Genomic DNA, 26,996 nt, shown 5'->3' with positions numbered 1-26,996 from the left:
AAGGCATTTTAGGATAATTTTTTGAATTAAATATTATAATTGACTTTCTTAATTCATATGTTTGATAGTTAAATTTACTTATATTTAAATTTAAATTGAGAGGAGAGTACATGACTGCATGTACGAACCTTCTTAAAGCTATGTTTCTAGATTGGTATCAATTGTATAATTATTTGAGTTCATTGGAGTGAAAAACTTGGTAGAAATATCAAATTACTTGTTTTGTTATGCATATGAAAACCAAGCTTTTTCCACTAATTCCATTCACACCAATTTTAAGAGTTACAAAACAAAACGGTTCTAACATTTTCTGTGTATATTGTGTTAATAATTAATAAAAAAGTTAGATGAAACGAATATATGCTTTAAATATTTAACGAGAAATAAATAAGTCACTAAAAAGTAAATTTTTTAAATTATTAATGTATTTTTTTTAAAAAAAAAATTGTTAACACCAATTTTAACATTAACTTTAGGCAATTTATGGTATAGACTTTTCATTACAAAATGACTACATTTTTAAAGTTTAATAAATACTTTTTTAAATAAAAATATATTCTAGTTTTTAGTCACTTAAAATTAAGTCTAAAGAATTAGAAAGTAACAGATAAATATATTTCATTTTCTAATTCACTAAAAAATGTCTTTAATTAAAGTACTCAGAGCATATATTTCATTTTTTATTTTATATTCTTGTTTTAATGCCACTGGGTGTTTAACTCACTTTTTTACTTAAGCAACTACTGCAACACAAGTTGTGCTTCAGGATATGAAGATGTGTGAGGCAAGTGTACGTAAACAACAATTGCTTCTACAGTACCTGGTTCTTATAGAAAAAGTAGGTCTAACTTGTACAAGAATAGTAGAAAATAAGGAACAAGGGTACAAGTAATTAGTAGTCTAGCTAGATTCTTTAAGTATAGAATCCCGAATGTTAAAACAAAAAGAAAGAAGAAAAGCAATAAAATCAGTATCCATATCAATCTTCAAGTGCTTCTGCCCCAACTTTTGCTTCCAAAAAAGTTGGTTCACCGTTGCCCAGAGCACCTATATCCGTGCCACCGATATTCTCACCACATCACTGTCGATAGCCATGTGTTTGAGTTACACAACTTCTCCTGCCAAATCCGTCCCTGCCATGCATCGATTTGTTTGTGAGCAAAATCCACGTCTAAAAGTTACCGCGCAAGTGCAAAATATTTCGGACATGTCAAAATGAATGATGCAATCATTTTTTTTTCAATTTACAATTTTTCAAGACATAGTGCATGTTTTCCCAAGCTAGTAGTTATGGGGTCGGCCATGATAAACCAAAGATATTATCTCCATAAATTATGCTAACCCCAACAAAATCGTTTCTGAAAATGACACTGACTTGTTAAACATGGCCACCGCCACACCATTAATTAAATAATTGGATTGGCCACAACTTATGAGAGTGCTGCAATAGTACAGTGACATCAGTAACACTTAATTATTCTTTAGTTCCTAATGGACTAATAAAATCAATGGTTGACTTGATATGTTACGACGTTATGGGATTGTAATTTACCCATAAATGCACCGATCGAAAGAGTTACCTAATATCCAATGGCCGGCATGTTCCTCAAAACCAGGCAAGGAGGCAGTCCCATATTTGTGAGGCATTCTCCCGTTTCACGACTCATAATCCCGTTCGGGCGGCAAACAATATCACTTGTCAAGTTGTCATTAATCATGGTTGTTAACATGTCACTGCATTATTCTTAATTAACAACAAACGCATGGAATTGTAGATACAAAGAAAGAAACTAGCATTCATCTCAATATTCTTTTTATTTCATTCTAAGATTAATGGTTTGTTCTCGAATGATACACAATCCAACAAAGTTTTAATGGGCTGTTTACACTAGGGTCCCAAGGTAAAGACAGTGAAGTTAATTATAAAAATCTCAAATCTAATCTCTTTTTTCTTGACTCTGATTTATATTGGATTTTGCATCAGTCTTGCATGTGTATCCCATCATATTACAGAGCTTGTGATCGTCACCATATATTGGAGGACCATCATATTCCTTATGACATATCAATCTCGAATATAAGAGTTAGAATACGTGAGAAAAAGAATCAAGGCTTATTTCTATTATTGAGTTGACCAAGAGAAATTTACTACCAACTTGTCTAAGATTTATCACAAATCAGATTATTTCATTTTATTTTCCTTGTAAAAGGATTGGAGAGTGCGGTATCTCCATGGTACTTTGTGGGTATGGGATCCTGCAATATGATAAGCAATGGTAGTGAAGTATCCTCTTTGATGGTAATTGGTGTAAAAAAAAGTTCATCTTAAAAATGATGCTTCCTGAAAATGTTATAAATATGTTTGATAAATCTAAAATATTTCTGAAAATGAGAGACAAAATTAATGAAAATCCCCTTTTATGAAAATCTTAGAACAAACCAATCATTTTGGTAAAGAATTCTTTTTATTTGACTTTCTTTCACGTTACTTATTATTTTCTTATTATGATTGGAATAAAAAAATAAACAACTTTGAAATCAAAATGATTAATAAAAAATTTCTATTCCCTGGTAAAAAAGTTTTAGTGAGAATCATCATTAAAAAATTGTTCTGAATTTTAGAATATTTATTTGTAAAATATCATAGCAAACGTAACAAATTAACATTCTGAATCTAAAATTCCCGAAAAACTTAAAAAGAATTGAAAAAACAATTTGTCTTAGAGAACTAAAGGTAATCAAGGCTGTTTTCTTGTGTGATTATTTAAGAACTTGCAAGATTAGTAAAAGAATCTTAGAAAGTCATTAAGGACTGGATGTAACAAAATTATTTGAAACTAATCTAAAATTGGTTTAACAATGTATTTTTCGTAAAATATAGATATAACAAAATATCTAAATCATAAAAATATTAAGTTAAAATACATAAAAATAAGAATTTAATTATAACACAATGTAGTATAATAAATTTTTATATTATTATTCAATCATATATTGACATATATAATAAAATTTTCATCTTTTATAATTATTATTTTAGAAATTAATCATACTCATCATGAATTCTGATCAGCTAATTAATGGTGTAAAAAATGTCACATTGAGAATGTATGAAAATTAAATTACAAAAATAATAATAGTTGTTTTATATTTATTATACCATCAAACAGGCTATATATGAAGCTATTCTGCTACCTAAACAGGCAAATATAATTAAAATGTCAAACATTATATTTATAAAATAGAATCTAGGGCTACATGTAAATACATGCTACAAAAGATACCCACTCCCCGGAGGACTTAAAAAATAATCAGGAAGTAGGTAAGAGAATCTTTGGGTCACAAGTTATAACTTATAAGCATTTTAATTAATATAGATTCGAGTTGCCTATATAGTTGAGTCCCAATCTGCAAAGCGAATGTCAAACAGAAAGAATAAGAAATTAGAAGAAAAAAACTAAAAGTACAAACCCTCAAATGTTATGTTTCGGAAATTCCAGGCACAGGTGTGACCCTGATCTGCCAGTTGTTGCTTGAACAGTGTTGAGAAATTATTATAATGGCCTGCCTTTTGGACAAATAATTAAAACACTCTAAACACTGCAATCAGTTCTTGCTTTTTATAAATTTTCTAACTATTTGTCTAAAGAAAGTGACCATACCAATACAAAAATATTTCTTTACTTGACTAGTCTCATTTTAACGGACTGAATCTCAAATTTTTTTAATGGAATTTTTAAATACATCATCACTTTTAATAATTGTTTTTATAAAAGTCAACACTAGAAAATTTTCTTATTCAAATTGTTATTGCTATATAAAATAAAAGTTAAACAAGATTTAAAAGATCTTAAAGATTTGAACAAATATCTAAGATCTTAAACGTTTGAACAAATATCTAAGATCTTAAACGTTTGAACAAATATTTAACATCTTTCGAATTTGGTTCAACTTTCTTTTTTGTGCCGTCAAAAAAATTGCTAGTGGTGAACTTTTAATCCCAACAATGACAAAAAAAGTTATTGAAATTGATGAGGTATTTGAAAGGCCAGTCGTACTATTTTTTAGATTCAAATTCAATCACAAATTGTGAAATATTTTTGTATTGGCTTGGACAATTAAGGTAAATATTTATTGGAAAAAAAAAAAGAAGGCAAAACAAGCTTTCAGTGATTGCATTGTTTAGAATCTCAGTTTTATACCAAAAGGATAACTCATAGTAATCCATAGATAAAAACTTTTTTAACACTACATATCCATTAAACTCTAACCTATAGTTTTTAATTTACATTAATTTTTTAAAAAAATCAAAACATTTTGAAATAAATATCAAATTCAAATTCAATTTACAAATTAAGAATTTGTCTAACTAACCCCAAGTGAAGATGGGATTAAACAATCTCATCTTCATTGAGCAATAGAATTTAAACAATTATTTTATTCTAAATTTTATCATTAATGCTATGATTATTACATTTAATGGATGATTTTTAATTTCTCTTTCATATCAATTATGTACAAAATTAAAATTTTATAATTTTTAATTAAAATTTAACAATTAAAATTATACTAAAATCCATAAATAATATATGTAATAATATTATAAATATTAAATTTATAATCATGTATAATTTCCTCTCATATAGACTTGTAGACTATTTTTATAGTTCAAAAATATTAATATCCTAGGTAGCTATCCAGGATGTTGTTTCTCTGTTCGAAGGGGATGTCGATGATGATGACGTGGATGCGATTTTTTATCAGTGGTTTGAGAAGGTGGTGGCGATTTTGAAAGGTCTAGAAAGCTATGATGATGATGGTGCTGAGAAATGTGGCGTCGTTTCGAATTCCGAAGATGAGTTTGTGTGTGAGAGGGATAGACATAGGGATTCAATTCGTTCCCAGCTTTTAAATAATTTCAAAAGCATTTCACGACGACTGTCGTTGAACACTACTTTCAAATATGGTCTCTACAAAATCATTGTCATCGATGTTGTTCATATTACAAAATTGTCACCACAAAAATATTGTAAGACGGTTTTAGAGAACCATCTTAGTTTTGTTATCATAGAATGTAGTTATTTTAATAGTGTAGGTATGTAATCTAGCTAGAATTATTAATTTTAAGAGTTGTTCAACACATAATAATAATTCTCTCTCATCTCATCCCAAATCATCTTGCATGTTAATTAAGATATACTATAGATATATGTGGATACTTTTTTTGTCAGAGCTGGACTGAAATCCTTGACATTGGGCCAAGGTCCCTTGTGAGCAATTATATGTTGTTTTGTTGTGGGTGTAGGATAACCCTATTCTGTATTCATCCTATACTATTTGCCTCGGTCAATGTTCTTAACTTTAGACTTTTAGAAAATTGGAACTTAAAAGGGTTGTAATATGAATTAGGCCCCAAGCTCAACCCGTAACAACAACTAATCACTAAATCATATGGCATCTAGTTCATCCTCCTTACCAGTATTTCTACTGGTCTTTTTAACATATACTCAAAACATGTAAGATGAATTTTTTTTTCTTCTCTAGGAATACCCCAACTTTCACAGTTATATTTGTGACCCAAACTTATCTACAAGTTTTGATGATTAATTAACTTTATAGTTCTAATAATCCCCAACATAAACACAATAACTTTATACAAATAAATTTATGCATGACCATAGCAACAGTGTCTACATGATTTGATATTAAATATTATTGGCTGCAAAAACATGTAGTTTTATGTGACAGTACACCAACTTGGATCGGATTCAATTAATTTCTGTATACTTTTTATAAAATTGTTATGGCGTTAACGTTTAAGTCAAACTTTGCTGCTCCCTATCTCCTAGCTAGGTGAAGTTGGTTGTTTACACAAGTTGCTTAGTGATTTGCACACATTTATGTAACCTAAATAATTCAGAAGTGGGTATCAACGTTTGTTCAGTGCATCATATATTAAGTAATACCTTATTAATTTAATAATTCACAATTACCTTTGAAATGGACAACGAAAACATCAAACATGTAGTTGTTTGTACATAATGCATGCATGCATGGTTACGGTGGGTGGGTCAAGTTTTGCCTCCTCACAGCTATAGCAATAGCCATTGGAACACATATTCCTTATATATAACTGCTAGTTTTGCTTGCAATCACACTTGCAGTTTCAACCATAGTTTGCATTAAAAATAATAAGGGAATCTTGGGTCTTTGCAAGAGACAAGGAATCTCTATATCTTACTAGGTATATACGAACATATATATCATATAGCAAAGAAGTTGCCAAAACATCGTGCTCATAAACTCATTGGATAATCTCGTGTTTTTTAAGTATAAACTTTTTGTCAAATTATGCAAACTACAGTGTGTTTTTGACTTGGATAATGAATATATAATCCCTCTGCTTTCATCGCTACTCATTTGTTCAATAAACAATATGGATGTGTTCGTTGAGGGATAAACATGTATATTCTTAAGAACATTAATTTAAACCCTAATTGCATTTCAATTTGTCTATTTTGATCTATGAGTATATGGTTAAACATTTCTCAAAGATAGTTCATTTTGACTTTAAGACTCTTCAATTTACTTGACATCTTTTCTTAAGAAAACAAAATAATCATAATGTTTTAAGTTAGATTGTTAGTACAAATCTAAAGTAAATGTATTTACGATATAGTACTGCTGGTACCTGTTTATTCATTAATATAATTTGATTTGCAGATATATATATATATATATATATGAACGGACCCAAAAGTGTTATTTTAGGTGTAAAATTAAATATAATATACTGCTAGAAAAAAAATTAAACGTATATATGAATCCAAAAATCAATTTTTCTTATATATTTTTTTATTAGTATTTTTTATTTTTTATTTTTGATTTTTCTTTTTCTTTTTCTTATTATTTATACATAAAAGATCCCAAGGAACCCCTTGCCCCTTGGTCACTGTATATATAGGACTATCTTTCTCTCAATAATCATTCAACATATTTGTATATTGTATATGCTAAAGAAAGAAAAAACAACTAATTAATGTGTAGATTCATCTTATTTCAAATCATAAGTAACTTGTATAGGATATGATGCAACTTTTTGGTGCGTGCGCGTGTGGGGGTGTGGGGTATTCCAATTAATTAATCTAACTTCAATATGGAGTGGATTGAAATGAAATTTGTTTACCAAAAGAAATTTGATAAATTCTTTCGTCAACAATACACTTATTTTTATTAAGACGTCAAATTTGTTTTTCAATTTTTAATTTAAATTTAAAAATAATGCCACATCTCATTTGTACTTTTTCGTGCAAAAGACTTTGCACTAATTACCAAAGCTAATGCAGCTGATTCCTTATACCAAGGAAGTCAATTTAGCTTAATTAGCTGAGTATATAATACGTGAGTGTTATAAATTTTGAGCTTATCTTCTATTCTTATTTATGAAAAAAAAAAAGTTTGTTCCTTGTCCAGCAAATGAACTCACTTCTTTCCCGTAGCTTTCTATAGGAGTGTGAAATAAATATTTTGGACAAATTTTAAATTATATTAAAAAAAATCATTAACTATTTATGATGTATTAAAAATTCAACCTTTTAATAAATTGTTACAAAATAATTAAACTCATCTGTTAATAATTATTTATGGATGCATATTCAATTATCTATTTAAAAATATACTAATTTATTTACTTTTTTACATGTAAATATAAAAAAATTATGTAATTTCTTCTTCTTCTTATGAGAACTAGTTTTAGAATATTTTGTATTGAATCTCTATTCTTGTGACCATTATTGATTTAATAGTCTGGCCCATTAATTTAAAAAATACGATGAATGATTTTAGTAATTAATTATCCAGTAACAGTTGTTGATCAAATTCATTTAATCTATTAAGTTTTATTTTTGTTATTGGACAAATGAAGATTTATGTATAGATGAATTGAATGATTAGTGGATGAATACTATTTCTCATAAATAGTGTACTATCCTGGGCTAAGTTCCATATGCTAAATCATTTCAATTATGCTCATCAGCGTATAATTAGATGTTAATTAAAAATTTAGGCAGAAAAGATAGAACTGAAGCCTAATGATGTCATGAGTGATTCACATATATCATCCTAGATTATTAAAAGGGTTTAAAACCTAAGAAAGAGGTTGTGAGAACTATTTAATTGTCTTGTTTAACGGGAAAGAATAAACAAATATCTTATTTGAACTTGAAAATAATTGAAGTGTTTTTTTACTCTCTCATAAAAACTTGAAAGCATCATTTACAACCAAGTTATTTGAAGAAAATGAAGTAAATGGCAACATCTAAAAGTTTGGAAAGCAAATAGAGGCTTGTTCTTACCCGCTGTCTTCTTTCAAAAATATCTTTCTATTTTATTAGTTTTCCTTTTTAACCAGTTCTCCTTTTGTTGGATGGAGCATTGCTATACCGACAAAAATTATTTGGAAGGGTGAGGCTTCCTAGGCCTATGATTAAAACACTAGCTCTGTCCTCGGATGTATTGGTTGAAGTAATATTAAATATGATTTTTATAAATACGATTTTAAATTTAATTATTATGATGAAAAAAAATATAATTGAGAGAAATATTTTTATTAAGAGTGATCAATCAAGTTTTTTGATACAAATTAATTATTAACAAAATTAATAAATATTTTCTATTAATAATATGCTAATGAAAATATAAAATATAATTCCACCTGTTTATCTTATTGAATTATATCAAATCAAACTAATTTGATAAATTTGGATTGAATGAGTTGATTGTTTTAAATATTAAATTTAAATTAAATTAATTATAATTGCTTCAATTATGAGATGTATTTATTTTTTCAATTTAAATAAATTCAATGACCCAATCAACCATTTTTAATTTTTATTTTATTGCATTTTAGACATTAATTTTTTTCTCTACTTTAATATTTTCTATTCTTTTTTCATGCATTTTGATCTTCTAATCATCTTATCTATTGATACTAATTATCTTTATTTGATAACATTTATTATGTATTTTTTTATTATATTTAAATAATGAAATTAATGATATACTATTATTTTAGTCTGTATTACAGAAAATAAATATTTATTTTATAAGCTTAGTTTATAATTTATAATAAATAAATTTTCTACTTTGACATTCTCTTTTTTTCATGCATTTTGATCTTCTAATAATCTTATCTATTATACCAATTATCTTAATTTTATCATGTTTATTATTTAATTATTTTTATTATATTTTAAATAATGAAATTAATGATATACTATTATTTTAATCTATAGTTTTGAAAATGTTTCATAGTTTTGAATATAAATTTTCAAAATTGGTATACGTTATTTCAAAAAGATATTTCCAGAAGAGAAAAATTGAGTTTCAAGGGGTGTATCCTTTTAAGGAAAATGGGTATAACAGATGATTAAAATCTAAAAAAAGAGGAAATGAGGTGTACTTAGAAACAACGGTGTTGTATGTAGCAAGTTGCTAATTATAATGATAAATAAACTGACTTTGTTGACGCGGGCTGAGCCCAAAACAAACAAACCAATAAAAATTAAGGTGGACAGAATCAAGGCTTGGGTCGAAGAGATGCTAAGCTTCATTCTTTGGGGGCTAGCCATCCGGACCAGATTTGACGAGCAAAATTTAAATCTGTTTTCTCCCCAGATTCCGTAATAAGTTTGGGTATTGTTATTGTGACTACCGCTTTTGTTAATGGCATTACCTACCTAGGTGTATTTTACCCATATTTCAAAATTGTACCCTACAGATTTGCATAATAAAATTGTCTTTTCATCACCTCAAATAATATAATATAATTATGATTCTGTTTTATGGTTTTACTTTCATCTCACTGTACATGATTTCATCATGTTATTCATCCAGTAACATAATAAAATTAACATAGCAGAAGTATAACACCTCATTTCTCGTTGAAATAAATTAAAAAAGGTTTTTTATTTAAATAATGAGATTTTTATAATTAAATAAATTAGGAGAAATAACTTTATTAATTAAAATAATGGTTTGAAGAAAAATAAAAAGAATATTTTATTTATTCATTATCAAATAAAATAAAGTTTTTTTGTATAAAATAAATAAATAAATAATAGAGTAAATAAAAGGCTTAGACTATCCTAACTTCTTCATTTTCTAAACCCCATTTTTTTCTCGCATATACTCAAATCTATCTCAGTAAAACAACGATCTTGGACTCTTTAACCGTTGAATCATCGTCAAATTTAAATGTGTGGTTCGGAACTTATTTTCGCACATACCCACAGTTGGGATTGTCGAGATAATGTCTGTGGTGGAAGAAATGTCCCTCGCACAGAGCTTTCTTTCTGTTTTTCCGTAGATACCAAAAACTTGTCACATTAAAACTACGATCCTGCACTTGTCAACCGTTTGATCATTGTAAAATTTGGACACCACCTTTGAAACCCATTTTTGCATATTCTTACCATTGGAATTTTCAAAATAGTGTTTTTGCAAAGACAAATTAGTCTCGCATGTTGACAGTAAAATGAAAGCTATAATATTAAATAGAAAAAAATTCATCAACATTACATCGAGAGTAGTTTTGGTAAGCTAAGTCCCAACACTTTCATATTCTGAATCAACCTTCGCTTCACCGCCCCGAGTGTTTGTTTTTCTTCCCTTGCATGTTTTAGATAGTTAGTTTAATTATAATTTTTAATCTCTCAAATCTTTAATTGCTTGAAAAATTGGATAAGCACAACTTCGAGTACAAACAATACTCCACACTCGAACTTCTAGTTTATTTTACTACTTAAGACCATTTGGTACACTTGTCAGTTAACAACTATACACATTATTGCTTACTACTTAGACAAAGAATTTAGTTTGGGAAAAGAACAAAGAATTAATTTTCCATTTTAAGCAAACATTTTTCTTATTTAAATAATTTTTATAACAAGAGAAATATGATAAAAATTAATAAAATCAAATAATATATTTATCTTTTCTTCACTTTTATAAATATTTAAATTCCCTAAATATTTTTCTCTTCTAATTATATTTTAAAATAAGCTAATGTAACGAAAAATGTACATTTAAAACCGGAATTAGCTTTGGAATTTATTTTATATATTATTATAATTTCAACATTTAATTTTTTAAAAATTATTTTTCAAGTATCATCAATGTAAAAACTTTCGTTGTATTAATTAATTAAAAAATATTTTGAGTGTAACTTTTTAAATAATTATTATAAAAATCAATTCATTTAAATTGTTGGATATTAGGTGATTGAATAATAGTAGCAATTTAAATGATAATATATATATATATATATATATATATATATATATATATATATATATATATATATATATATATATTAATTTCTTTCTCTATTGGTCTAATTAAAATGTGACATAAAACTTTACAAAAATGTAGAGATTTAAGAAATATTTGGTTGATTTACACATAGATATATTTGAGATGAAAATTTTAAAAATTAATGTAAATTACATATTTTTATATTTTACTTTAATTCAATATTTTAGTTCTTTTTATTTGAAATCATTTTCACACCTTTTTCATGCATGATTTGGTACATGGGAAAGAAAGTGAGAAGGAGGGAAGAAAAAAAGAGAGAAAGAAAGGGTCATACAATGATATACCATTGTAGACTTTCACTCTTATATGAGAAGATTTTTGTAGAAATTTAACATTTTACCTTAATATCCTCTTTCTCTCTCTTAAATTAATTGGGCAAGGAAAAAAACATCATAATCTTAAAAGGATATTTTCTTAAATACTATCTCTTTTGTTGTTAGAAATCAGTATTTTCACATTTAAAAGTCAAGTCATGAGATTAATTAGGAAGTGTTTTTGTCTCTTTCAACAAAACCTTCTTTATTATGTACAAGACAAAAAAATCAAATTATTATCATTTAACAATTATAATGAATCTTGTTGCCCAGTCAATTCTATTTCTAATATATCTTTTTCTATTTTCTTCAATCAAATCACATTTATTTTCATCCCATCTCTTATCTATTTCCCTTTTTACTTATTCTCTTCCCACAACCAAACATATCCATATTCCTTTAAACCAAACCCACCCCAAGGTTTACTTACCGTGTACTGAACCTGATAATCAACGGTGGAATGAACGTGTATTGGCTCCGAAGCAAGCATCGTGGTCAAACATACAATGCTCACCTAGGCTAGGTTGCACAGATTCATTGGGTGCTTGTCGCACGCTGTCTTATCTGTACAAAATTAATAAATAAATAAAAATAAGAGATAAAATATTTATCATTCTCTCTGGCAAACGCCATAAAATAGAAAGAAAGAATCAAATTCGACTTCTATGCAGGTCTATGGTAACTGCCCATATATACACATGAGATTCGCACCTTCCTCCAAGTTCTTAGGCTTTTCAAATCTCTTTCACTATCTTATCGCACCCTCTTTCTCTCCGACCCCAAAGTTCTCATCTTCCATTTCCGCTACCATGTCCACTTTTTCCACTCAGAACGACACCGTCATCCACAAAACGCAGCAACCTTTGCAGGTTCAACCTCTTCTCCCTTTTCAGATCATCACACTTTCCGGATCCTTTTATTATTAGGGCTCAAGATTTTTAATGTTCCTAGTTAAATCAGATGTCTGAATGTTAATTGGGCTCATAGTATCTTTATATTTTAGCTTTTATTTCTGCTGGCTACCTATTTCTTAGTATTTTCATCATGATGCAGTGTACTTTCGTATATGGGATGGGTCAATCACACACTATGAATCACCCTTGTTTTTCAATTTCCTCCATTTTATAATTTATATATTCTTATTCCCTTCTGAATTAATTAGTTGCTTGGTGAAGGTTGTATTTTTTGCTACAACAAAAATGATATTTGGACACCCAAAATGCTAATTGACACCCTGTGTAAATGAGAAAAATATAGGTATGATAAGAATAGAGAGATGGAGAGAAAAGATGAGGGTTAATTTGGTGTTTGGAAAAAATGGGGTGTTAAAAATTCATTGCTCTTGCTACAATTTAGTTTCAATTCATTTGAGGATGTTAGCCTATTTATTTTGTAAAACTAAAACCTTCTGCAAGGACCTAAGATCATATCTTGGAATGGTTTTGGCAGTTAAGAGAGTTTGGTTCTGTTTTGTAACTGGCAATGGCATCTTCAGACCAAACTAATGCCAAAAAACATGGATTTTGTTTTGGTTCTGTTCTGTACCTGGCACTGGGTTGTTCACTGTTTGATTCTTGTTGATTGTCATTTGGTTGTCAGATCGCAAAGCGCTTAGAAAAATTTCAGACAACAATCTTCACTCAAATGAGCTTGCTTGCCATCAAACATGGAGCCATAAACCTTGGTCAAGGCTTTCCCAACTTTGATGGTCCAGAATTTGTAAAGGAAGCAGCGATTCAGGCAATCAGGGATGGGAAAAATCAGTATGCCCGGGGTTATGGAGTTCCAGACCTGAACATTGCCATTGCTGACAGATTTAAGAAAGATACTGGACTTGTGGTAGACCCTGAAAAGGAAATTACTGTCACATCTGGATGCACAGAAGCAATTGCTGCAACTATGATAGGATTAATAAATCCTGGTGATGAGGTTATTATGTTTGCTCCTTTTTATGATTCTTATGAGGCCACTTTGTCCATGGCTGGTGCAAAAGTAAAAGGCATCACTTTGCGCCCTCCAGATTTTGCTGTCCCTCTTGAAGAGTTGAAGTCCACCATCTCGAAGAATACCCGAGCCATTCTTATAAATACTCCTCACAACCCTACTGGAAAGATGTTCACTCGTGAGGAGCTAAATTGCATTGCATCTCTTTGCATCGAGAATGATGTTCTGGTTTTCACTGACGAAGTTTATGATAAGTTGGCTTTTGATATGGATCACATTTCGATGGCCTCTTTGCCTGGAATGTTCGAAAGGACAGTGACAATGAACTCCTTGGGGAAGACATTCTCCTTAACAGGATGGAAGATTGGTTGGGCCATAGCACCCCCACACTTATCATGGGGAGTGCGACAGGCACACGCCTTCCTCACGTTTGCAACTGCCCATCCTTTTCAGTGTGCTGCTGCAGCAGCTCTGAGAGCACCAGACTCTTACTATGTAGAGCTGAAGAGGGATTATATGGCAAAGAGAGCTATTTTGGTTGAAGGGTTGAAGGCCGTTGGCTTCAAGGTATTCCCATCCAGTGGAACCTACTTTGTGGTTGTAGATCACACCCCTTTTGGACTGGAAAATGACGTTGCATTTTGTGAATATCTAGTTAAGGAAGTGGGAGTGGTGGCAATCCCCACCAGTGTATTTTACTTGAATCCAGAAGAGGGAAAGAATCTAGTCAGATTTACTTTCTGCAAGGATGAGGATACTATTAGGTCTGCTGTTGAGAGGATGAAAACGAAGCTTATAAAATGATCTCAATGCATTATCAAGTCATTATCCGTAATTGGAGTGAAGACATTTACCTTTGTAGAAGCCCAAATGTAGGATTGTAATGACTTCTGGTTCATTGAATTGGATGCCCCGCAGTCTTTAGTCACTACCTACTTCCTATCCCCCTAGATTGTTTTTCTTCCCTGAATTGGATCATCTTCTGAAGGGTATATATACAATGACCAGAAATCCTGCCAACCAGCTAGTGAGTGATGCCATACAGATTTGATTTAACTTTAACATTTATGGGTTATATTTCAAAGATCCATGATCATTATCTTGCTGTCTTATCCCCTGATTCTTGAGCCTTTTCTTCCTTTCGTTTGGATGCAAGGAATCAATAATGAAACGGGACATGACCCCTTAATTATTTCCTCTAAGATTTGGAATGTTACGAATCTTTAGGCGGGTAGACCTCTTATGCACCCCTTCCATACGATAGCAATTGATGTGCAACTTTTTGTTTTTATTTTCCTAATTCTCACTTTGATACTTATGAGTTTCTAAAGTTCAGACCAACCAATTTAACTTTGAATAGGACAAATAATCGAGTACGCCTAACAAAAATGTGAAAATCTGAGATTAGTCATGATAATGTTATGATGACAAGAAAAAAAATGTGGAAATAGAGGTGGTGAATATTTAGGCCAAAGAAAACAATGTTAAAAAAAAAAAAAAGACAAAAAGTGGCCTAACAACAAATAAATCATACTATGGATGTTACCAAGTTAATAAAATGAGTTCTGTAGAGGGAAGAAAAACTATATCTTCTGAAGAACTATTGTCAGTTACTAGGAAGTGGAGAAATTGAGAAAACATAGACATAGTGATAAATCATTGTTAGGGAAAATGGTGTATACTAAGCAAAGGAGAGGGAATAAGAGTTTATTTACATCATTTTTTTCTTTTTTGAGGAAAACATCAATATTATTTGAGAAGGCTATATTATATAAACACGGTAGGCACAAGAATATCAATCAATCAGTAATCATAATCCATTAATCATACACGTTTTATAGCCTCCAACCAATGTATGTAGAGAGACAATGACAAGATCCTAATTCTATGGATTTGACTCATCAATCATCACTCATAAACACTTGGGCTCCATAAGTACAGGGCACCTCTTCATCCAAGCGTGGGTTGTCTTTGCAGGATGCTTGGTTCTATAATTCATGTTCTCCATTACACCTACTATTTTATATAAGTTTGAAAATTTATAATTTTAGCTGTAATGGTATGAAGCATATTTTGTAACTGTCCAAGACAGAAGGGGGTTCAAGTTAGAGATAATATCGTCCTAACATGCTAGGGAGAAGTAAAGGGAAGTATTAGAATATTACTAGAGTGAGCAAAGCAGTATGTAAACAAATTTGTCGTGCTCAATAGGGAAATAAATTCGTTAACATGTGATGTGATTTCATCTCTAGGCCTAGCTAGACTTCAGCAAGACAAGACAATACGTGACTAATATGAATCAAGTGTGAATTATTTGTACTTTGTAACCGAAGACAGGATAAATTGTTACAACTTACAAGCTTGTATCACGGTATTATTGCACCATTCTACAACCACAGATTTATTGTTTTCGTTTATCCTTTTTCTTCTGCCATTGAAGACATTAAAAAAATTGTATTGAATTTCCATTTTTTCCCCGTTTTAGTCATTGATAAAATAATGGAATTTTCATGTTATTTCACCAATACTTAGTTTTCTCACGAATGTGTTGCACCGGGTTATTTATTTCATATTTATTAATTTCACTAAAAAATTCTCAAAGAATTATTATTATATACTGTATCATCCCCCTCACCCACCCGGCCACCCCCCGATATTAAACTTCGATGTTGTCACTTTCAAAAATAATCTACTTTATATTATCAACTGTACATGATTTATGTTGCTATTTATCCCTTCCTACTTGGCATAAAAATAAAACATGACGTTGAATTCTCATGGTTTTATTTTTATATTTTTAGCTGATAAATTAATTGAATTCGAGTCTCATTATATCAACAAAAATATCCTTTACTAGTGTTTGTTTGGATAATAATAGGTTGAATTCCATTTAAATAAAGATTCAAATTTAAGTCTATATTTTTTAAAAATAAAACATTTATTCAACTTGAATTATCCAATATCTTGATAATAAAAATAGTAATACAATTCAAGTAAGACTAATTCTAACTCAAAAATTAATAGTTTAAGTTAAAATAATGTTGTGCCGATGTACATGTCTAGTAGTATTTGCATAAATTTATATTTTTTTTATTAAAACATTAATTTCTATTAAATAAAAACTAACAATAAAGACAAGTACTATAACTAATATTATAAAGAAACAACTATTCACTTCTTTTTTCTGATTAAAGGGATCTCTGATTTTTTTCCCCTTTTATATATGCACACACTTTATTTTGTTAATTTCTTTTCTGTGTGGAACTTTTATTCCAACTCAAACTCTTCATTGTCCCTCATTAACTAGAGTCCCATGCACACAAATATTGAGAGGAAGCTTTCCAATTATTGGACAGTATCAATAAGGGCTCAACACGCACACATACTTCATTAGCAAGGGACTTCCACATGGATTCATCATTTGCCTGTGTTTGTTCATCATTCGAACCATCATCCACTTGGATTGGATGCAACTTGTTATGATCATAGAATGAATTAATTACGCTAATGAATATGTTGACCGAAAATTTCAAGACATTTATAAGGCTTACTTTATTCACTCGTAATTGACTACACAAGAATTCTCAAGACTAACTTGGTCACTCACTGATGTGGAAGCCTTCAATGAACTTAATTATAATTATGTAGACAAGAGGGAGTAAAACAACTAGCCAACTATACGGATTACAAATAATTAGTCTGTTGATGCTCAACCACAACTTTCTACCTTACAGTAGAAAAGAGACATTTAGTTGTGACACAGTTCAAATTTCAAAATAGAGGATCTGATCAAAAGTAGAATTACATTATTACATGAATAAAATAATAAATTAATAAAGCGTCCATTTGCCTTGTACATACACGTGATATAACCTGGTATGCATTTTAGTTGGTATCTTCCTTATACATCTCTTTTGCTTTTAGATCTATTTACGTCTTTAGCATTTTAATATGCTCGGATACTTATTTTGTGTGCCAAGGTGTAATCATCATTTTGTACAGAAACAAAAAGCTTGATAATTAAAATCCAAAGAAGGGTAAACACCAAAAAACTAAAGCATAGGTATTTGCTCCTTCCATCCCTTGCTAGGAATAAGAAAATAAGAAACAACTAAATTAGCAACCCAACATTAAAAATTAAATACACTCGGTATACTGGGACGTATACTTCTACTTTCAAGAAGTTAACAAATATCTTAAAATATACATCACCTTTTAATCAATTAATCAAGAATTAAAGTATACATTGGCGCGTCGCCATGTACACTCATTTGTACAGTCAATTTAATTTTTGATTAAATCGTATGTTATAAGTAGCACTACGAATAGTTTAAATTACATTAAATGATATTTATATTTCTGTTTAAAATTCATTATGTCATGCATTTTTCAAACGCTAAAATTAAAATAGATAAACAGGTGAACCATGTCGATTTACATTCACTCTAACCCGTGCATTTACATGAAATTACTATTTCAAACTTCCCAAACAAGTCGCAGAAAAAAGGAAAACAGAACGTTGAATAAGAATACTTTACCTTTTAGCCTAAAACAGAATATTGAATTCTTTACATTTTTATATGCTATATATACATGGTAGCTATGGGTGTGTAAATGAACAAAATTATTCATGAACTATTCAGGTTTGATTTATTAATTACTCGTTTAAGTTAGTTTGTTTAATTAAAAAAAAAACAAACTTAAGCTTAAAGTTATGTAGTTTAAAGTAATTATTAAATGCAATATTAATAAAATTAAAGAATGATTAAGTTATAAATGAGTGAAAAATGCAAACTCAAGTTTGATATTTTTTTTAACAAATCAATTCAAAATTTTAATTATATTGTTAAAATAAATGAATAAAAAATAAACAATTAATATTTTTCATAAAACAAGTTAAGCGTTAAGAAGAGTGAGAAGCAGGGGATATGAGGGAGTGGCTAAAATTAACCTGAAGCGAACGAGTCGTATGGGGGAAAAATAATATTAAAATAATGTGGCGGCACGTGCCGGCCCGGAACAGGCACGACGCCGAATCAATCCCGATCTGACGACCATATATACCCGTCAAGACCGGGATCCAACGGCCAGAATCGCAGCATCCAACGGCGAATGATGAATCTAAGTTCTTCCCATCTGAATGCCCCCATAAATACACCAAACCCAGCACCCACTCCACGCTCCCAACAACTCACTTCGTGCAATGTGGTGACAGTTGAATGGTTCCCGTAGATGTCGCCGGCGCTGACCGGAATACTTGATCTGATTCACTCTCTGAAATGGAGCATCAGAAGAGCGGGAGCAAGCTAACCAGAACCCACTCCTCCCTTCTCCGTTCCTCCGTTCACAGCCTCTCTTCCATCATCACCCAGCACGAACACGAACACGAACACGAACAACAACTCCTCCTCGATGTTGACGACCACGATGACAAGAATAAGAAGCCCAAGAAACCCCACGTTCAGGCCCAAGCCCAATCCCAGGCCCAGGCCCAGGCCCATAGGTCATCCGCATATTCCGCCATGGCGGTCTTCTTCCTCGGCGCCTGCTCGCTTTTGTTCTACTTCTTCTACCTGGAGGTGTCCTTCTCGGAGAATTTCCTACTGGCGCTGATTTTCGTGGCCGTGGCGCTCTACTTCGTCTCCAAAAACAAGGGCCTCATCCTCAGATCGTTCTCTCTGGCGAAGCTTTCGTGGGAGGAGAATGTGAAGCGGCTGGGGTTTTCCAAGGCGGCGGCGGCGGCGAGGCCGGTGCAGTGGTTCATAGGAGAGCCCGCCGCAACAACAACGAGGAAGAAGGCGGCGGCGGCGGCGAAGATAGTGAGGGAAGGTGTGGAGTTTTACAGCAATGGTGATTTCTACGAGGGGGAGTTTCACAAAGGAAGAAGCAACGGGAGTGGGGTCTACCATTACTTGGTGAATGGGAGGTACGAAGGGGATTGGGTTGATGGAAGGTACGATGGATACGGAATTGAGAGCTGGGCGAGAGGGAGTCGTTATAGGGGTCAGTATAGGCAAGGGTTGAGGCATGGTTATGGGGTTTATAGGTTCTACACTGGGGACTCTTATTCTGGAGAGTGGTGTAACGGTCAGAGCCATGGTGTGGGTCTTCAAACTTGCTCCGATGCTAGCTGTTATATTGGTCAGTTTAAGTATGGCGTCAAGCACGGTGTTGGCTGTTACCATTTTAGGTATCTTTCTTGTTTTTAATGCACTCGATTCTTGCGTCATTGTGTCATTCAATCTCTCTCTCTGCCCTGCTCAATGGCTTTCTTTATAGATCCCATTTTTTGTTTTTGCTTCTGTTTTGTGAAATTAGGGTCTCCGCAGTTAGGGCGGTTTTTCCAACAGTTGTGCCAAGTTGAAACTTGTTTTCTTTCTCTTCTGTATTCATTGACTTGTTTCAAATTTAGATGGCTTGGCTTGTCATATAAACGATTCACTGATCTTTCTAGTACTGATTTATGTCGCTTTTTCAAAGATATTACCTGATTTGGTCTACTAATGGTAGAATTGGCAAGTTTTAATTTTTTTTTCTTTTGAGTTAGCATTTATTATTTCAGTAGACAATAAATTGAGGTTTTGGATGTGGCTTTTCAAAAGTCTAATTTTTGAAGTAATTGTTGTGCTGCAGAAATGGGGATAGATATGCTGGAGAGTATTTTGGGGACAAGATACATGGATTTGGGGTCTACCACTTTGCCAACGGCCACTGTTATGAGGGAGCATGGCACGAGGGTAGTAGGCAAGGTATTGGCTCGTACACTTTTCGAAATGGTGACAGAAGAAGTGGTGGATGGGATGCTGGCAACCTCAAGCAATCTCTACCACCACTATCTGATGTTGTTCTTCGAGCAGTTCAGGTACTTGTTATTAGGGACATCTAATAAATTACTAGTATTAACTAACATGGTTGTCTTCTTGCTATAATCGCTTTAAATTTTGTCTGTTTTCTTTCTCATATGTGTTTGTTTTCATTTGATGGGTTACAAAAATTGCAGGCTGCTAGGAAAACAGCAGAGAATGCTATAAACCTTAAACGAGTGGATGACCAGGTTAACAAAGCAGTAATAGCTGCGAGCAAGGCTGCCACTGCTGCTAGAGTTGCTGCTGTGAAAGCTGTTCAGAACAGGATGGATGGAAAATTTTGCGACACTGATGTCTAAGAATTAGATGTTAGCTTTTGTTTGGAATTGTAATTGTAAATTTTTTTTTTACTAATATTGAGTCCTTGGAAGATGTCACCCCGGTGAGCAAAAGCTTATTGGAGGTTGAAAAGAGAGTTATGCTTGTTTCACCACGCTGTAATCTGTACATAAATCATGTATATCAATGAAAGATGAATTTGCTCAAGCTGTTTCTTCATGATCAGTTATTTTATTTTTCACTGTAAGAAGTGGTTGCATTGTGGCAAGTGAAGTTAAACTTCATTGGGATGCTTGATACTACCAGAAAAGGCTATTTATCCTATCTCTTCTTTTTGGTCATGCAGGAATAGTTGTATCGGCTGTGAGGGGTGACACTCTAAAATTGATTAACTCGAGGATTGGCTAATCTTTTTAGCAATTATACGGCGATCTCTAAAAGAGTTACTAGTACATTTAAGATCTGTGTTTAACGTTTTCAGTGTTTTAATCAAACATGAAATTAAGATTATGTGAAAAAGTAGATGCTGGTGTAAGATTGACCCTTGTGCACAGAGAATAATGGCTGTGCGCCCCATACCTGTATTGCAGCCAAGTTGTTGACACGAATAGACAAATAGCTGATGTTGATAAGTCTCTGGTTGAGAACTCTCCAATTAGGCCATCAACTCGCAATTTAGAGTCAAAACCACCACCCATCGCTGAAAATCCTGTCTACTTGTTTTAATATATCAGCTGGTTGCATGTTGTTCAAGATATTATTATTATTATTATTATGAGAAACCGCCATTACTTAGATCAAGATACTATCATTATGAGAAACTGCCATTTCTAGATCGAATAAAATTACAAGAGAAGGAAACAAATAGATGACACTATAATAGCATTATATTTTTGTAATAAGAATCCATGTGACGCTCTCCTCATGTAGGACAATGACAGGAATTCTCTTTCCATTATTATTATTATCATTATTATTTTGTTTAAACTGTGGGCACATGATGCAGTGGTGGGTAAGATCTTTATCTCTTTTTAGAAAAATATAAAAGGGAAAAGAGTATGACTTTTCTAGCATGCTGGATCTACAATCTGAGGTTCTTCCATTGTAAAAAAAGAATTCTTTTTGTTATTAAAGAAAGCATATATATAATTTACTTTTTTTAACTTCCTTTATTTTTTTGGGCTAATTTTCATCAAGTTTTGCGTGATATGGATTTCACTCTTTTAAAGTGAAAAATAAATAAATGATCGATTGATAATTATGATGAAATTAATATATATATATATATATATATATATATATATATATATATATATATATATATATTAAAATCATGTGAACCATATAATTAAATATGGATAGTTAACATGTAACTTTTTAACATTACATTTTAATATTTTATTTATTATTATATGGTCTAAATTTTGTGATAATATATATCCTCTACAATCATAATCCTTAATTTTTAGCTAATAATTTTATTGCATTTTGTGTTATAAAATACACTCTTCTCACTTTAGAACAGACATCTTACTAGTTTCACCTAGTATTTTATCTATCCCTGGATTCAATATCTCCTTCTTTAAGCTTTCTTGTTCAACCACTCAGATGCATCTCGAAAAAGTCCAACAAGGAAAGGGTAGATATACAGCACGGGGCATTAACACCATACTGAGGTGAACTTTAATTATCACTTGACTTGCCATTTAGGTTTTCTGGATGGCTCCAATAATCTCGAGAGCTGGACTCCTTCCCTTTCCAAATTATTTGTTCTAGTGTGTTGAATTTGACTTTTTCAAAGTGAATGTTATTTGACAGGATATAAAAAATGTAAAAATAGAATTACTATTAATTAAAAACAATAAAAGAAAATTTAATTAATTCATAATTTATTTTATGTGTGTATATACTTTGTTGCAATGCACTCTCGAGTTTTTAATAAAAAATTAAAATGTATTTTTTTAATTAACACTGTAAATTTTCATTTTATTTTTTCTAAAGTACATATTCACTTTTAAGTGCTCGTGAAAGCATCTTAGCATGCACCCAAGTGAGTATGAGTTGCAAGTAAAATGGGTCGAGAGTTTCAAAAGAAATCGTGTTCAAAGACCTAAAAAATTATAATGGGAAACTGAGTAATGTAACTTTTTCCCTTGAATGTTGCATGAAATAACTCAGTATTTCAATAACTCAAGTAGTAAGTAACTAGTTAAAAGAAAAAACGGAAATTTTTATACAAGTTAAAAAAAGGAAATATAAAATTACCATACGACTAATATTATATCCTCATAATAATTTTTTTTATTATTAAAATATCACATGAAAAATAAATATAATATAAGATTTTTAAAATATAAAAATGTTTGCTGCTTGGTTTAATAGTTAATAAAATTATTAAGAGAATGCCGTAATGAAATTCAAAATTATTCTTATCGTATTAAGTTAATTTTATTGATATAATAATCCATTACTTATAAGATCTTGTGGCACGAGATTACCATTTAGGACCATAATGACAAGTATATTGGCTATCATAATTTGATGGAATCTGGTTTAAATGACTAATTTTATTGGTTTGGTCGCCTAAGGCGGGGTCAAATTCTGACTGGTACCCAAACTGCAAGAATAAATAAGATTTTGAGGCTTTTTGTTTAGTTTCTTGTTCATGAAACTTTTTTCCCGGTCAAAGTTTCTTGAAGAATCCCCATAAAATATATATCTGCTAGAACATGCGGCGCTACCAGTAACATGAGAGCAGGGAAATAAAAATGAAAGAATGGAAGGATGCTATTATTTTCTAAGAAATTATAAAATAATTTAACCTAAACATGCATTTCTTTAGATAACAGAGTTCTACTAACAAATTTGCTTGCTATAAAACTTTTGTCATAAGGATGCTATATGTTGTCATGAACATGTTATAATCTGGTTAGTGAAATTCATTCACTCTCAAAGAGGGGAACTATTTCATGGAATCACATCTACAGATAAGCTAATCAAGTGACCGATGTGATGGTTAAACAATCGATGGATGAACCAAATGATAAAAGTGTACATTGATTTTCCATTTCGCTTTCCATTCATTCCGATTTTTTGAACCAAATGATAATATATATATATATATATATATTCTCTTTTCTACTCTGATCCCATCAAACACATTATAAAGTTTTAAAGTACTCTCCCTATTCCAAAACAATAGTTATTTTACATTAATGACATCTTACATCAATAATTTCATTATTTTACTGGCTATTGCTGCAAATTTTCAAACTACTAATAGCCATCCCCTATTTTAAAAATTTCTAGGAGAGTTCTGAACGGGAAGCATGTCTGGCTCTTGCATTAATTATGCATTATCGCTTGAACATTTCCCCGGTGTCATTGTCCCATTAATGTTTCCACTTTACCTCTCCAATTTTTATTTTTATTTTTTTTAAAACAATGGAGTTATACATATCTTATCCGAGGCCATAATTATTGCAACTATATAAATATAATATATAACCATACAACTACGCTTGGATATTAGTATTCCCACCTTTAACGATAAGTCAATCATCTCTTGATTTATTTTATTCAATTTTGTTACATAATATAATACGGTTTTGCTTCTTGTTCCGTTTCCTCGCACTCCACATTCGCGAAGGTGAAGAAATAATTCATTTTTTTCTTCTATTAATTTAGGAAAGCATTTATATCTATGTGACTATGTGGCAAACTATGATTGCTGCTGGCCGGATTTTCACTGTAAAAAGACTTTACAAAGAACATAATTATAGAAGAACCAACTCTTTTGGATATTTTAGTTTCCTTCAAATTTAAACAAAACCCATTATTATAACGTTAACAGGACTTTCCGTTTTACAAGAGGATGAGTTAATAATGGAGTTGTCCAATTGGGTACAGTTACAATCCTAAATGGGGCACCTAGGTTTTTTCTATGCATTCTCAATGAGTCCATGATGTTAATGGGCAGGTAAGCAACTTAATTAAGAACTAAGGATAAAGATTAAAGGTTAAAAAAACCTTAAAATACCTATGCACCACAAGGATATATATATATATATATATATATATATATATATATATATATATATATATATATATAATTGTTATGGCTAATGAACATTGTTATGTAATTATTATGATATATTTGACTTGTATTTTTGTGTTTTTTTTTTATGGATTTTGTCATTTTGTGTGTATTTTGAATGTGAAGAATATATAAAATTATGTAATAAAACTACGATATTATATTTTTTGATATTATTATTATTATTATATTAATATACCAGTTTAACTATAATTCAACAACAACTAAATCAATAAACTTTAAATTAGTATCTTGATTGGTTCAACCAATTGTTTGGTTTTTAAATTATTATTTTTAATGTTGCTTGTTAGATGATGTTGGTTGGTCAAGGCTAAGTGAGCCGGACCAAATTGACAGGTTTACTTGCTACAAGACATATGAGAGCCTCGTTGCGCAAAAGGTGCATTTGATGAGCATCTTGAAGTCTATTTTTTAGCACTCTGAATTGAAGCTGCGTGTGTGAATGTGTTGTTAATTTCTAGCGTTCTCTCTCTAATTCCTCTTCCATTTCACAGGCTTTGCGTATTTTGTTAATTTGTTTCTTCCTAATCAGGAGAAAGTGAAGGGTAGCTTTGAAAGTCACCGAAAGCTAGTTGTAAGAAAGCGGTAAGTAAAGGCCAAATATATTACTCTATTCATATGCATCAAGCCATTGTGAAACTACACAACATTAGTCTTTCTTTTGCATTAGCGTATTCCACTGTTTATGATGATAAATAAAGAAAAAAAAAACTATCGTTTACGTGGGTTAAGAAATATTATTTGATGGGCACATGACATGTTTCTTTTTATATATACCCTTTTTAAGGAAATTATAGTGACCCCTTTAGTTATATACTTTTAGAGCTTGCATTATTTTGACAAACAATTATTGTGATAAAAATGTATATCGGATGTCCTACAATAATTCTCAATTTTAATTAATCATGCATTTTCGAATCTGATATATACTATATGAGTAGTCTTTTAGATGGTCTCCATCACACCAAAGAGAAAAGAAAGAAAACAGGTTGGTAGGCTTATAGTTTGAATTATTGAATTCCAATACTCAAAAAGGGAAATGATATTGTCTATTGATATACCTGCCTAAAACAGATAAATGGGACAACTACAATCCAACTCAAATTCCAGAGAGTGACGAAGGTGTAGCTAGCTTAACCCTCATTGTTAATAAAATGAGAGATAATTTTGCTCTAGCCCAAAAATACTCATTAGTTAATGGCAATGTGTGTATCGTACAACCATATATACATGGATATGTTCAGTTGAAACCGGGGAAGCTGTCTGCTTTGACCTGATAGTGCTAAGGGAGATTAATATAAGGAACTGAAAAAAGTGTTACGTACATAGTGACGTTTGAACCTTTGAAAGAGAAAAGGAACAAAGCCTTGTCCTTATATAGTTCCAAGTTGCTGAGCGGGATGACAAAAATAAGATGTAAACTCAAAATCTTAAAGCCCAGATGCTGAGAACCTTTTGCTACATATTTTCTCCTGCATAATTTTTTAGTCCTATCTTAGTTACAGCGACTAATCAATAATCATAGTCATCAACGTGGAAAGATTATGAACCAGCCACTTGGGTGCTGTGAGTGCGCAAGTCAATTCACCTAATCCAATTGTCTTTCTTGGCTTTCTTATACGCACATAGTAATTTTCTCTATTTTCATTCGTAAACATTTTTTTTAAACTACTCCTATATAAAGAAAAAAATATATTATAGCTTTGTATCATTTGAATGATACACAACTATACCTTAGGAGTTTTTTTATTTATTTTACAGGGTGCGTTAGGAGTTCTTTATAATGTTATAATTGAGAAAGCCTATACTTAACTTCAAAAAAAAAAAAAAACAAGAGAGAAACCCTGTAATAGAAAAATGTTAACCGTACGTACACCTATTATTAGGTTTTATAAGTAGAAAGATGGAAAAATAAAAATAAGAGAGAGAGGATCGGAAATCATAGATATAATAAATGATTGATGAAAAATGAAGAGATATATAAAAAGAAAAAAATAGGAGAGAAGTGAAATAGAAGAAAAAGTATGTGTATTGTAATAGCAACCCTATTTAATATTAGGTAACAAAAAAATTATCTTATCCCAAGAGTCAAGAGCACATAAA

The 26,996-nt window shown here is 31.0% G+C and overlaps 2 protein-coding genes across 2 annotated transcripts; both read left to right on the top strand.

The window, feature by feature from the left end:
- Positions 1-12,287: 12,287 nt before the first annotated feature.
- Positions 12,288-14,730, top strand: LOC100814682 (probable N-succinyldiaminopimelate aminotransferase DapC). Its single transcript, XM_003523409.5, has 2 exons — positions 12,288-12,556; positions 13,287-14,730. Exons 1-2 carry the CDS (start codon positions 12,353-12,355, stop codon positions 14,433-14,435), a joined length of 1,353 nt encoding a protein of 450 aa, XP_003523457.1. The 5' UTR covers positions 12,288-12,352; the 3' UTR covers positions 14,436-14,730.
- A 3,877-nt stretch (positions 14,731-18,607) lies between these two features.
- On the top strand, positions 18,608-20,983 carry LOC100814152 (phosphatidylinositol 4-phosphate 5-kinase 4). The gene is made up of 3 exons (XM_003523408.5): positions 18,608-19,821; positions 20,265-20,493; positions 20,632-20,983. Exons 1-3 carry the CDS (start codon positions 18,911-18,913, stop codon positions 20,794-20,796), a joined length of 1,305 nt encoding a protein of 434 aa, XP_003523456.1. The 5' UTR covers positions 18,608-18,910; the 3' UTR covers positions 20,797-20,983.
- The last annotated feature ends 6,013 nt before the right edge of the window (positions 20,984-26,996 follow it).

The sequence above is a fragment of the Glycine max genome, chromosome 4 (genome assembly GCF_000004515.6).
Source record: "Glycine max cultivar Williams 82 chromosome 4, Glycine_max_v4.0, whole genome shotgun sequence".
NCBI classification, from domain to species: domain Eukaryota; kingdom Viridiplantae; phylum Streptophyta; class Magnoliopsida; order Fabales; family Fabaceae; genus Glycine; species Glycine max.
Note: the sequence above shows the minus strand (reverse complement) of the source record. Positions and strands in the feature narration are given on the sequence as shown.

Coding starts and splice junctions, on each gene's coding strand:
- LOC100814682 (XM_003523409.5), top strand. CDS start 12,353: ATGCAGGTCTATGGTAACTGCCCATATATACACATGAGATTCGCACCT. Junction 12,557..13,286: donor AAACGCAGCAACCTTTGCAG/GTTCAACCTCTT, acceptor TTTGGTTGTCAG/ATCGCAAAGCGCTTAGAAAA.
- LOC100814152 (XM_003523408.5), top strand. CDS start 18,911: ATGGAGCATCAGAAGAGCGGGAGCAAGCTAACCAGAACCCACTCCTCC. Junction 19,822..20,264: donor GTTGGCTGTTACCATTTTAG/GTATCTTTCTTG, acceptor GTTGTGCTGCAG/AAATGGGGATAGATATGCTG. Junction 20,494..20,631: donor TTGTTCTTCGAGCAGTTCAG/GTACTTGTTATT, acceptor CAAAAATTGCAG/GCTGCTAGGAAAACAGCAGA.